This window comes from Protopterus annectens, chromosome 1.part2 (genome assembly GCF_019279795.1).
Source record: "Protopterus annectens isolate FY-2018-M chromosome 1.part2, PAN1.0, whole genome shotgun sequence".
Taxonomy (NCBI): Eukaryota; Metazoa; Chordata; order Ceratodontiformes; family Protopteridae; genus Protopterus; species Protopterus annectens.
The window spans coordinates 228,750,523-228,763,986 of NC_056727.1; the positions used below are offsets into that span (position 1 = coordinate 228,750,523).

The window sequence follows — 13,464 nt, forward strand, 5'->3', positions numbered from 1 at the left end:
GTGGCTTACTGTCCTGCTTTTGGTGCCGTTGTTTCATTAAACTTTAAAACCTTGCAACAGTGGTGATTTCGTCCAGTCATGGTGTATTCCTTGAATTTTATCTTGTTTCCTGTTGTTTTCAATACTACTGACAGGATTATCATTATTTTTCTCTTAAAACAGAGCTGACATCATCTAGCACCTAAGTGTCTTTTCCAAATAAATAGACATGGGCTGTGTATTCCAGCCTTTGCTCAATAGTTTTGGACGCATGTGGGGTTGGTATAGACATTTATGGACTTTTGGGAGCCCATAAAATATCGGAACAACTGGAAATTCCACTAAGAAATACTTAAACAGATCTTCTGTAGTCATATTTGTCGCCATTAAATCAAAAAGCAAAACTGAAACTCTGTCAATGTCGGCCATCAACTGAGGCTTAGAAATCAGTTGATAAGTACATTAATCATTCAAAGGTTGTTCCATGGCTGCTAAATAAGATGTTTTGTCTATAACAACATTGTCCCTCCCCCTCACTTATCAGCTGAACATATTTCAACTGAACATTTCAACTCTCGTAATGCCAGCGTTTCTGCCTCTGAAAGATTATAAAAAGCAGCAGAATGTTCAGCTAGCAAAGCTGCTCGAATCTGTTCATCACATACTGCAGTAAAAGCTTTTGTGATCAGATGCTTATCAGGAGTGAATGTACTCTGTTTAGCAAACAACTTACGAGTGCCATCCATACCTTGAAACATCAAAGAAGGAGATAGATAGATTATGTGTAAATAACCTTAAATCAGTAAGTACCTGTGTCAAATTAGATGTCTGAGCAGGAACAAAAGAAAGACCTATATTCAGTACAGTAAGTTGTTCTGGAGTAGGCTCAGCAGAAGAAATGTTAAAAACCAGGTAATTCAGGTTTTGCTCCAAGTTACCATCTGTGTAAATCTCTCCATTGATGTTTGTGATGGACATGGCCTCTCCTCAACCGACTATTGCAATGGGGAGAGGCTCTGCTAGAGAAAAAGGAGGCTGAACATGTGTGGAACCAGTGTAGAATGAGACACTGGAATTTGTTCAGACTAAAGATCCTGTCAAGTCAGGAGTGCCAGATGAAGACGAAGATGTAGCACTACTGTTCTCAGCCGGAATAACAGAAGGGCCCTGGGACAAAACCAAAGCATCACCAGCACGACTCGTTGGTTTCTGTGGAGATATCCCATTGTTAACTGTGTTATTAACAATGTTAGGGCTTGACCCTGACGCATTCCTTGGCCATGAAAAAAACATGCCCCAGTTTAAAATCAGTAACATCCCTTTGTAACTACTTAAACTTTAGAAAACAATGCCTTTGACTTTGGTGAACAGTATTATTTACAGAAGGTTGGTGTAGCTATGGGCACTGCTTGTGCAAATAGCTATGCCAACCTTGTGTTAGCATATTGGGACCATGACAAGGTATTATGTAACGACATGTTTACTAAATACATTGTTTACTGTAAACACTGATGTTATTTTTTGCTGTGGAGAGATACCTGTGAGTTATTACAGTAGTTTGAGTTTATGCAGGGTAGCACTGAAATTTTGAGGTTTAGTAGTAATTTTTCTTGTGAATCTATAGACTTCTTTGACATAACAAACTAGCTGCTTTGAGCTTGTCAGTGTGCAAGGTATTTGCTCTGTATTTAGTGCTTTAAGGGGCACTGTTTTGTGGACAGTTCTAAAGAGAAGTGTTTCTAGATGTTTGTGTCTGTACAGCACACTGGCACAGAGAGCAGCTCCGTACCAATGTGCCAAACTTATACCAGCACTGGAAATAGAGAAAACTGACTACTGAGTCCTCTGGTCAGTAAAACTACTACACTTAGAGCCCCGTTGTGTATCTAACTCAGATAGACCAGGCAAATACCTCCTGCCACTAGATGAATAATCCCAGTCCTCCTAATATTAAAAGCACAGTAAAGGAGTGTCCAAAGTGAAATGCTACCACAAACAAACTTAAGGAAAGGCAGAGTTATTCAAGAAAAGAGCAGTATACTTTAAACTGGTTATAAAAGTGCGATTATTCAATAAAAGTATTTTGCTTTGTAGAAATGAGCCAGGAGTCACCCAATTGTGGAGAATTTATAAAGGGTCTAAAAACTAAATTCAGGAATCTGTAGTGTGTTTTCCCACCACCCACTGCCACTAGATGGAAAATCCTCTCTCCTCTTGATCTAAAAAACTTAGAAAAGAGCTTGCTAGAGGGTGAAAATGCCCTACTTTATCCAAGAGCTAGCTAGGTAATGAATTTAGAGCAAGTAAGTAGGATTGATAATGAGGGGCACCATGCACTTTAACAATAAGCAATAAGCACAAGAAAGGAAAATTAATAATTTAAAATATCAACAGCACTGTAGAAAGGGAGAAGTTTATAAACTGTCAATTTACAGTAAGGTTGGCAGCTTAAAATTACCAAGTTTAAAAAGCAGATCAAGGGATGGAGGGGTGGGTAGGAAAAAAAATAACCGGAAGGGAGTCACCAACAGTATCTGTCGTTTTTGCAGGCCTTCTGTTTTATCAGAAAAGACAGTGCCACAGATGTACTCTGTGTATACAGGTATCACTTAAGAAACAAACTAACAAATGAAAAAAGCATGTGAAATGTGCAGCCTGGATAATTTGTGTCCATCTGCCAGAGAGAACATAAACACCAGGTCAAACAGATTTGTCAAAACAGAAAACAAAATGTGGTGAGGAGGACAGGCCATCATTTCATTTGCTCTTTTTCAGGTAAGAACAGCTTTGTGACAGCTAAGCCGTCCCCTTTCCAAATGTATTGCTAAGTATCTCTCGGCCAGTGCAGTTAGACACCCATCTAACAGGTGACTGATTCGCTACTAGTACCTGTTTCAAGAATATGTCCATGATTGATTAATGCCCATGCATTTGTCCATTTATAAGAGTGTGTATATTGTAGATTGTGGCTAGATGGATTGATGTACATTGTTTTATTTTTATTTATTTATTTATTTAACATTTGTTAACCGGGAAAGTCCGACTTGGAACAAAGCCAATTTTCAGAGGAGGCCCATTGAGAAATGCTCCAGATGCATGTCTTTGTAAAGTGGGAGGAAACCGGAGCACCCGGAGGAAACCCACACAAACGCAGGGAGGACATGCGGACTCCACACAGAAGGCACCCCAGCCGAGAATCGAACCAAAGAACCGCTTGCTGTGAGGCGACAATGCTACCGCTGCACCACTGCGCCATTGTAGAGATTGATGTACATTGTAGATGGTTTCTTCCTTTGTGATCATTTAGCCCTTGCCTCTTAGCAATTCTTCATTATATCACTTCTACTTTTTCCATTTTCCATATGCATCATGGAGAGGAGGTCAGTAGCTGGTGGTAATGGATGTAATTCAGCAGGGGTGCGTTTTTTTCTGCACCAAGGGCTTTATCCCACTTATGGTGTTCATCTGCATGCAGCCACAAAGCAGGGCTTGCTGCAGAGACCAGGTTTGTGTACTTCCACACACCTCCTGACATCCATCTTCAGTTTATGCATTGCTTGATAGCCCATACATTGTCTTCCTGATTTGACAGTTTGCTTCCCCTTAGTATCACACACTTCCATCCTCTTTGGCTAGCTTCTTCACCCAGGTTATAGATTGATTTCTGGTCATTTGAACCACAATCATGGCTTTATCCCTTTGTACCACAGAGCTAGTCTTTTATGGTCTCCTTTGCCACCTTGATGCTGCAGGGCACCCTTTCTAAGTTGTTGCATTTTCAGCTAGCTCCTGCCACCTTGGGAAGATATTTTTGTTATTGCTCAGGAATCTTCCCAGCAAAGAGTATAGAGAGATGCAGCATATATTTAAATACTTTTACTTTATCAGTGAATATTCAGGATGGCTCTGCATTGTGTAATTCACTGTCTTCTTCCAGCTTTGCTAGAGCAGTTAATCTACCCACATTGCAGATGGTATCCGGTTCCTATCAGAATGACAAAAAATTAAAATCTTGAATGCTCGGATGAAAACACAGGTAATCGATATTGTGAGATTGCAGTATAGTGAAGATCGGAAAATTTGCCCTTTCCTCACTGTAGTGCGATCTCTGAGTTGGAGTATATTTTGGGGGGGTGCAGCCCCCCACAATAGCAATTTCGATTACCTGCATTTTCGCTCATCTGAGCGTTCGGGATTTTGATTTTTTGTTGTTTTAATATAGACCCGATGGTATTGTGGTAGTGCTAGTGAGTTTATAATATCATATGTTTTTTATATCTTACCAGTGTACTTTTCTAGTTTCACTGGGAAGTCAGAACTGTAGAGCATGGGGCACAGCTTTCTATTCCTGGCATACGATGGTGTGATGTGTATCAGCAGGAAACGTGGACACAGGAAAATGCAGAAGTGTTGTGCTAAGAGAAGATTCTTTAAAAGTGAAAATCCCCTTCTGGTACTGCTACCCACTGCAGAAGGACTTCTTGAAGTTCAGTGAATATGGCAGGCACTTATTCTTTCCTCAGTGTCCCTGATTCTTCCTTTTGTAACAGTGTCAGTGGTCTGATTAATGCTCATCTCTTTTCCTGTCTTCACGATGTGAAACACCTTGGCTGGGTGCTGATTAAAATTATTATTTGCATATCTGCTGAGCAGGCATTAATGGCATACAAGTGTACGTTTGCAGCACATGATTTTACAAAGTCAAATTGGACACAAGCTTCTATTGTAAAATATCAAAGTGTTTGTCTTTATGTTATAGGCATTCAGAAGAGATATAGCTGAACATCAGACTTTGGCTGATACTACACTGAGTATAGGAGAACACCTCATGGCATGCATGACATCTATTTCACCAGGTATGATGCAAGTATTTTATTTTTAAACTGCTCAGGCCTTACTGTATGGTAGAATGGGTACCTATGGTACATTTTGTACATCTCTTTGTTTATATTTACTTTATTCTACAATTACTTTAACTCTACATTTCTGAGCATACTAAATAACCTTGCCGTATCAGAATAGTAAGAACAAAGTGCAACTATGCCCCTTGACTCACCAAAACTGCTAGAATCCTCCTAAAACATAGGGAGGGATAAAACATGGCTTCACAACAAAACTATAGTAAATAGACAGACATACCTTGAACTGAGAAACAAGGCCAAAAAACAAATAAGAATGGGTAAGGAAAATCATTCTAAGGGGATCCAGTATCTGTCTGCCTGGGATGACATGATCGACAAACCACGATGCTTTGCCAGAGATGGCCTGCACCTGTCGCCCTTGGGATTCCGGATGCAGGCTAAGGCTCTTGCTACCCCTATAGTGTCTTTTTTAGGCAAGGTTCAAATGACAAATTAATCACCGTAACAGATACAAACAAGCAAAATTTGAGGGTAATGCTACTCAATGCTAGAAGTCTAAACCTCAAAATGCACGTATTCTAGGCACTCCTTAAAATGGAGAACACTGACATCTGTGCAGTGACAGAGACCTGGTTCAAGGCTCCAGAGAGCACCCCTGCATTACAAGGCTATAATTCATACCACACCTTTCGGCCACTTAACCTGGACCGAAACAATAAGATGGAGGCATGTCCTTATTCATTAAGGATTATCCACACCTCCAGGCTAGTTGCTCAGCATAATGCATCCAAGATTATCAAAGTGCAACTAACTCTGGGCAAGACCACAATCCAAATTGTAACTTGCTACAGATCCTCCACCATGCCCCAGGAATCCCACTCCTCATTTCTTGATACACTGAAAAATATTAGGGTACAACCCAACACCCTAATAATGGGCGATCTCAACTACCTCACCATTAACGGGGAAAAGTATTCGTGTACCAACTCTTTTGCTCAACATTTTCTGGAATTCAAAAATTCCAACGCCCTGGATCAGCTTATCCACACCCCCACTAGGGGCAGCAATATCCTAGACCTGGTCATTACCAACATGGGCGACCGGTGTTCCACAAAAGAGGTCAATTCCTCGTTGGTCAGATCTGACCACAAGCTAATCAGGCTAGACATCCACATCCTGCCCTCACCCCCTATTAGGGAAACAACCATAAAACATTTCTCCAAAGCCAACTTCACGCTACTTAAGACAGAAGTGGCAAACTTCACGACACCCCTGCAAACGGACAGTAGAGGTATGACTGCTGAATTCCACACAGATGCACTTTATAAGCACTTGCACGAGTGCATGGATCGTGCTATCCCTAACAGAACCAAGATGCTATCCTCCAAAAAAAGAAGCCAATCTGGTGGGCCTCTGCCATAAACAAAACTCTACAACAGAAGAAAGAAACACTTGCAAAAAAGAGTAAAATCCCATGACTGGAAAAACTCCCTGGTCAGCCTCAGTAAGAAGCTGAGATCCCTCATAAAATCCTCCAAAGCTAGTTATGAAAACAAAATCGCCACTGATTCTAAAGACAACCACAAAGCATTCTATAGCTATGTCAAGAATCTCAATGGCAACACTCAGATCTGCTCTGGGTTACAGCACAGTGGCACTAAATATACAGAACTAACTGTTATTGCCAACATCCTGGCAGATAGGTTTCGGTGCTAACTTTACCCCCCCCCCAAAGGGCCCATCTCTATACCAGAAGAATGCAAAGTTCCTGTAATCACAGCTGCACAGGTAAAAAACACACTCTCCAAAGCCATGAACACAGCATCCATGGGACCTGGCAACATCCCAGGCTGTGTTCTACATGAATTACAGAATGAACGGACACCCCACCTAAGCACCATGTTCAATCATAGCCTCACCTCAGGCTTTGTGCCCACTGAATGGCGCACAGCGACAGATTTCCCACTTCACAAAGGGGGAGGCACCATGGGAACTACCGCCCCATTAGCCTAACGAGCCTGATCTGCAAGGCCATGGAATGTATCATCATGGAACTTATATAAAAAGACATTGGTAATCTCCAGACTCTGGACCCCACCCAGTTCGGGTTTGTAAAAGGCAGATCATGTCTCCTAAACCTGATTGACTTCTTTGAAGCAGTCATCAAACCTGTAGACGAGGGTAAGGTGGCTCACACAGCTTGTCTAGATCGCCAAGGCTTCTGACACCATCCTCCACTCTGGAATTATAGATAAACTCACTAAACTAGGTATAAATCCCTGTGTCACAAGATGGGTTGCCAACTGGCTCACTGACAGAAGCCACACTGTGAAAGTAGCAGACTCCAAATCCGACTTCAGACTTGTGCCAAGTGGAATACCGCAGGGTTCAGTCCTGGGTCCTCTCCTGTTAGCCTGTACTTCAGAAGTACAGGCTAACACAAAAGGTCTTTGGCTAACGAAGTTTGCATTTGACTGCAAACTAGGAGCCATAATTGAAACTCCTAACGATGTGGACATCCTACAAAAGGGCCTCACTGAGACAGATGCTTGGTGTCAAAGCCATGACCTCAAGCTCAATGCCAAAAAGTGCATTATCATCCCCTTTGGTAAAAACTTTGTACCCATGAGCTATCACATAGGCGGTAGTCTACTTAACACCGAAAGTGTGATGAGACCTTGGGACACAGGTGGACAGTAGTCTCTCCTATGATAATCACATTGCCACAGTAGTCAGGAAATCCTTCTACGTGGTACACCTCATCACAAAAGGTTTCTCATCTAGAAAAAAAGAGGTCATTGTTCACCTCTACTCATCACTCATTAGACTCATAGAGTACAACTCCCTTTTGGTATGTACCTCACAAGGCATCTACATCAACTGGAAATGCCGCAGAAGTGCCTCACAAAGAGGATTACCGGCCTCAAGCAGATGCCCTACACAGACAGTCTCAAAAAACTCCAGCTTTACTCTCTTGCATATCGCCTACTCGGAGGCAATCTCTGCCTAACATACAAATCTATGTCAAACCCAGAGCTGTTGGACATGCTCCACTTAAAGAAATCCTAATCCTTCCAAGCTACATGCTCTAGGGGGCCTAAACCTTGTCAACACAATAAACAGAACATGCTGGAGGGATAGATTCCTGTCCCAGAGACTTTCCATACTTCGGAACAAACTACCTATCTATATCAAATAAAGCTCCTCATTAGCACTCTTCAAGAAAAATCTTGATGATTGGATGGGAAATGGGAAATTCACCCTAGGGATCACCTCTGTGGCTCTGCTCGACAGGGGCACAGGAAAATAATTTTCTTGGGTGGCGAAAACCAGGGTACCTTTTTGGCTAGGCTTGTATAGGCCCTAGGGCCAATAGCCTAGTACCTACCTATGAACTACTCGGACATCCAAACAAAGCACACGTCTAACCCTCAAAAATTCTGGGCAGCTATCAATAAAATCCTACAACCAGGGAAAACCATTACTCCACCCCCAAATATTGATACCACCACAGACAATACTGCCTCTCAGTTTAATCAATATTTCACCAAGTCCATTCTAAACTCCTAACCATACTCTCAAAACTCAACCTAAGTAACTTCACAAATACCTCTTCACCCACAACATACCCTAATCCCCACTGCCTCATCAACAGATCAAAACTGCTTCTCCCAACAACCAATACCTACTAAAACAGTTTATAGCTACTTGACAAAACTTAAACCCACAACCCTAGCAGCTGATAAACTCCCAGCAGAATACCTCAAAATCGCAGCCAAGGCCACCCTGTCTCCTTATTAATCAGTTAATAGCTGAACAATGCATCCCAACCCTCTGGAAAATTTCACACATAATACCACTTCAAATTTCACACATAATACCACTTCATAAAGGTGGTAACTCAACCGAGCTGTCTGACTACTGTCCAATTGCCATACTATCCTCCCTGTCAAAAATTCTTGAGAAATGCATATATTCCCAAATCCTAAACTATCTCCTAACTAATAATCTCCTGGCCAACTCGCAGCACAGTTTTTGACCCAGTCACAGCACCACCACTTATTAGCTTTGCCAGCACTGTAAATCAACAATGGTAACCTGATCTCCACTATCTTTCTCAATCTGTCCAAGGCATTCAACACTGTCTTCCATTCCAAACTCCTAACCGTACTGTCAAAACTCAACCTAAGTAACTCCACACTGTTATGGTTCAAAAAACTACTTATCTTACAGTCAACAAGCCGTAAAATGGCAAAACTCTCTGTCTACTCTCCTCCCAGTAACCTTAGGTGTTCTACAAGGATTGATCCTTGGACCTCCCCTTTTTACAATATTTCCCGATCTCCACAAAGCCCACCCCTCCATGCTAATCTGGTCCAGTACGCCGATGACTCCAGAGTTATCTGCTCTGCCCCCACTCATCCAGTTCAGCAAAACATTACCCAAGAATCCATTTCTGCCATAGAAACATGATTATCTGAGTCACAGATGATGATAACCCAAAAAACACACAACTAATTCTGTTTCATCCCTCAAAAGCCACAGACCCCATTTCCCCCATTTAAAATCTCCTTAAACAATACTCCCATCTCACCAGTCTCACAAAACAAACTAATAGGATTTATAATAGATAACAACATGAAATTTGACAAAGATATTGTGCAAACCATAACAAATGTCCATAAAAATGTGGCACCCTTGCCAGATGCAAAAACTACCTCACCAGTAACAGTAGAGCCACCATTGCAAAAAGCCACCTACTCTCTACAATTCTGTATGCTTCCCCATAGTGACTAACCTACATAAAGGAGACTTAAACAACTTAACCAGCTGCTGTAACAAATTTGCAAAGTTTGCTACCGACTCAGCTTTCAGGACCCACCATTGTCTAGCCTCGAAACAACTATCCTGGCTGGAACTTCCAAATCTATAATTAGCTTACAGTTGCACATCAGATCCTATACCAAAAAAAAAAATAAAATCACTAAAAGACCTACTAAATCACTACATTAACATTCCTTTTCTAATATCCACCACCAAAGCACTAGTTGAACTATCCAAAACCAGGAATAGTTCAGGTGACTCACTGTACCTCTAGTGCCATTGCAGAAATACAGAACACCCTTCCTCTAGAAATTCGGATCCTAGGTAATAAACATAACTTTAAAATCCTTCTCCGGTCACTTAACCAGCTCATAGAAGTGCACCTGCTCAGACCCGGGAAAAACTCCACTAGAGCAATATCTTATTCTATTCCAGATACCACACAAGGCTTTTTCACTTATTCCACATACATCCAGACACTGGTCTATTTCTCATGTGTTTCACTTGATCTTACAATGATACCTTAAGGGGTTAAGGGTTTTAGGGTGCATTCTCCTTCAGTCTTCTGTCTACTCTATTTTCCTTCTATTCTCCTTCAATCTTCTGTCTACTCTGTTTTCCTTCTGTCTGCTATCTACTCTTTTCTCCATGGTTAACTTATTATGCACATGCTTGCACGTATTCTTATCTACTTTCTACTCTGTTTCCCTTCTACTATGTACTCCATTCTACTATTATGTTTTCCTTGTATTTACTGCCTACTCCATTCTGTATGGATAACTCTTTATGCATATTTTTGCACATTTTCTAATTTATATGTGTGCATGTATTTTTAAGTATAATTGCATCTGTATGTTTGTGTATTTATTGTACTGTGATGATTTTCTCTAAATATAATTCTCTATGCATATTTTAGCATGTATATTCTTAAGTACATTAGTATTATGTATGCTGCTGTCAATTTTTTTGTTGTGTGGAGCTTTTCTCCCCAGGCCTCCGCTGAAAATGGGCAACTTGTCTAGTCGGACTCTGCCGGTAAACAAATATAAAATAAATAAGTAAATATTTGGTGATCACCGGTCTCTGCATACTCTGAGATATTCCTAAATTTCAAGACAAACATGTTACAATATGTAGATATATCGGTATACACACACACACACACACACACACACACACACACACACACACACACATCCATTGATATATAGTTGTGACTCAAAAAGTTGAATACTCGTTTGATTGAAAATGTTTTTGGGGTATAAGAAAGAGAAACTGCACAAATGAGTAAAAGCTCATTTGTATGAATCATATATAGTTGAATTTGGTTTTATGTAGTGAAAGCAAGTAGGAGTGCGCAGGAAAATGAATGTTTGAATAAAACAGTAGCAGTTGTGAAGATGTGCAAGACTGTATTGTAGCAGTTGGGTCTCTATGCGCAAGTGTTCATGGGTTAGAGTAGTGAGTAGGGGTTAGATAAGGGGATTTGATTCACCGTTGTGCAAGTTTTGTGTTTGTGTGTTCTGTATCCTTTTGTCTTGTGAGCAATGTTGTTAAGCAAAGAGGTTTGTAGTAACATAATGTGTAGGGGTTAATGGCAAGTTTAGGGTTAGCACACGAGTAAGGCTGCACCACCTTACTTGTGTGCTAACCCTACCCTGTCCTGCCATTAAACCAAACCCTATACTTTACTTTACTAAAAAATCCTTTCCCTAACAGTACCGCTGCCAAGACAGTACCTGATCTCTGTTTTGTGTCTGGGGTTTACTGATGTAAGGATTTTTAGTGGGACAGACGTTTTGTGATTCACCCTTAATGGCCATTCAGTGTTTTGTTGTTCCCTCGTTTTCTTTTCCTGCAATTTAAGGTTCTGTCTTTTAAGTATTAAACCATATATGACAGAATCCTGCATCCCTTCCCACCCTATCTCTCTCTCTCTAGATATATATCTATATATATATATATATATATATATATATATATATATAATGTGTGTGTGTGTTTATTATGTGTATATATATATATATATATATATATATATATATATAAAATTTGTTTTCCCTTGAATTTTCACTTAAAGTTGATTTTTTAGATATAAGCATAATAAAAGATAGTCAGGGCAATATTTCTACGGCTTTATACAGGAAGCCTTGTTGGAAAAATGCACTACTGCACTTTAGTAGCATGCATACTAGGTTTGTTTTTTCAAATATAGTCAAGGGACAATATCTTAGAATGATCAGGACCTGCACAGATACTTTAACTAAGCAACAACAACTTGATCTTATGCATGTTTTATTGTTGGATAGAGATTATCCTGACTCCATGTTAAGCAGGATTAAATAATCTGTTTTGAATGTCTCTGAAGACAGAGGCAATAATATTAAAGGAGTCACTAGTTATAGAGGAGATAGGATGAATATAGGCAAAGATGCCAAGATAAAGTTCATAACTAGATATACCAATGACATTAAAAATATTAGACATCATTAAGAACTGGCAGGTACTTACTGTTGACCCCAAGATTCAGAATATAGTAGGTAGTATTCCTTGCTTTACATATAGAAATAGTAAGAATCTGAGAAGGATCCTATGTATTGAACACTTTCAAAATGAAGTCAATAGTCATACTATTAGAAATAAAAATAGGTTGGGTACATTTCCTTGCAATAAATGTAACGTGTAAATTTATTTAGAAGGAACAAAATTTTATCCATCCTGTTATCAATTATAGACTCATACCAAAATTTTATGCTAGCTGCGAAGATGAAAATCTTATTTATCTGGCAACCTGCGTACATTGTTCAGTATTCTATGTAGGTATGACTTCCAGAAAGTTAAAAGATAGGATATATAATCACTTATATGATATAAGAAGAAATAATCAAATGAATGCCCTAGCAAAACATGTAAATAATTATTCAGATCATACTTTTGAGTTTAGGGCATTACAGATAGTAAATAAAAATGAGAGGGGGGAATAATAAGAACTATTTAGAATCTATTGAACTATGTTGGATTTTTAAACTAAGAACACATTTAGAACCAGGCTTAAATCAATTTGTTAGTATTAAGCTGGTGTTAGTTGCCCGTAAATATTAAGCTATTTAATAAACACCACATTTAATAATTTCTACATGAATTCATTTATTATTATTTTTTAAGTTTTATATATATATTTTTATTATATTTATTATATCCATTATGTCTGATTTATGTATTATATTATATTAAGCTTTAGTATTTGCTAGCACAGTGTTTGTCATGAATAGCCTAGGCTAGCAGTATGCTTAATTAGCTGTTTTAATGCTTAATAGTTACTATGGTTATTTGAATCACTTGATTTATTTGATTATATTGCTTGATTGATTCTAATTAAAGTGAATTAGTTAGTATATTTAAAAACTGTATACCAATTGGTAAAGTGAAATCTGAAGAAGCGTGCAGTGTTCAGCACATGAAAACACTCATTTCTTTTAATAAAACCTTGGAACTTTTATGTATGCAGTAGTGGTGGTCTCGTCCTGTATTCTCGCTATTGTTTGTTTTTTTTTTCCTGGAACTGGGACCTCTGGATAGCAGCCGTACCTCGTTTTATTTTATATTATTTTATTTTTTTTGAGTTTGTAATGAATAATCAACAGTGTTTGTTAGAAACACAAATCGAACAAGCTTGTCAGTAATTAACATTACTTGCTACCAAAATCATCAAAAAAGTAATCTCAAATGCAAACTAATAGATGTTACATTTGCAATTACCAGAAATAAAACAAAACAAATACACCCCAGGAAATTAAAT

General features: G+C 39.3%; 1 protein-coding gene across 1 annotated transcript in view; it reads left to right on the forward strand.

The window, feature by feature from the left end:
- The window catches only part of CEP68 (centrosomal protein 68), an 864,321-nt gene that overhangs the window by 672,036 nt on the left and 178,821 nt on the right, over positions 1-13,464 (forward strand). The window contains exon 5 of the mRNA XM_044055708.1: positions 4,739-4,835. Coding sequence (XP_043911643.1) covers positions 4,739-4,835 — 97 coding nt within the window. The remainder of the gene's footprint in view (positions 1-4,738; positions 4,836-13,464) is intronic.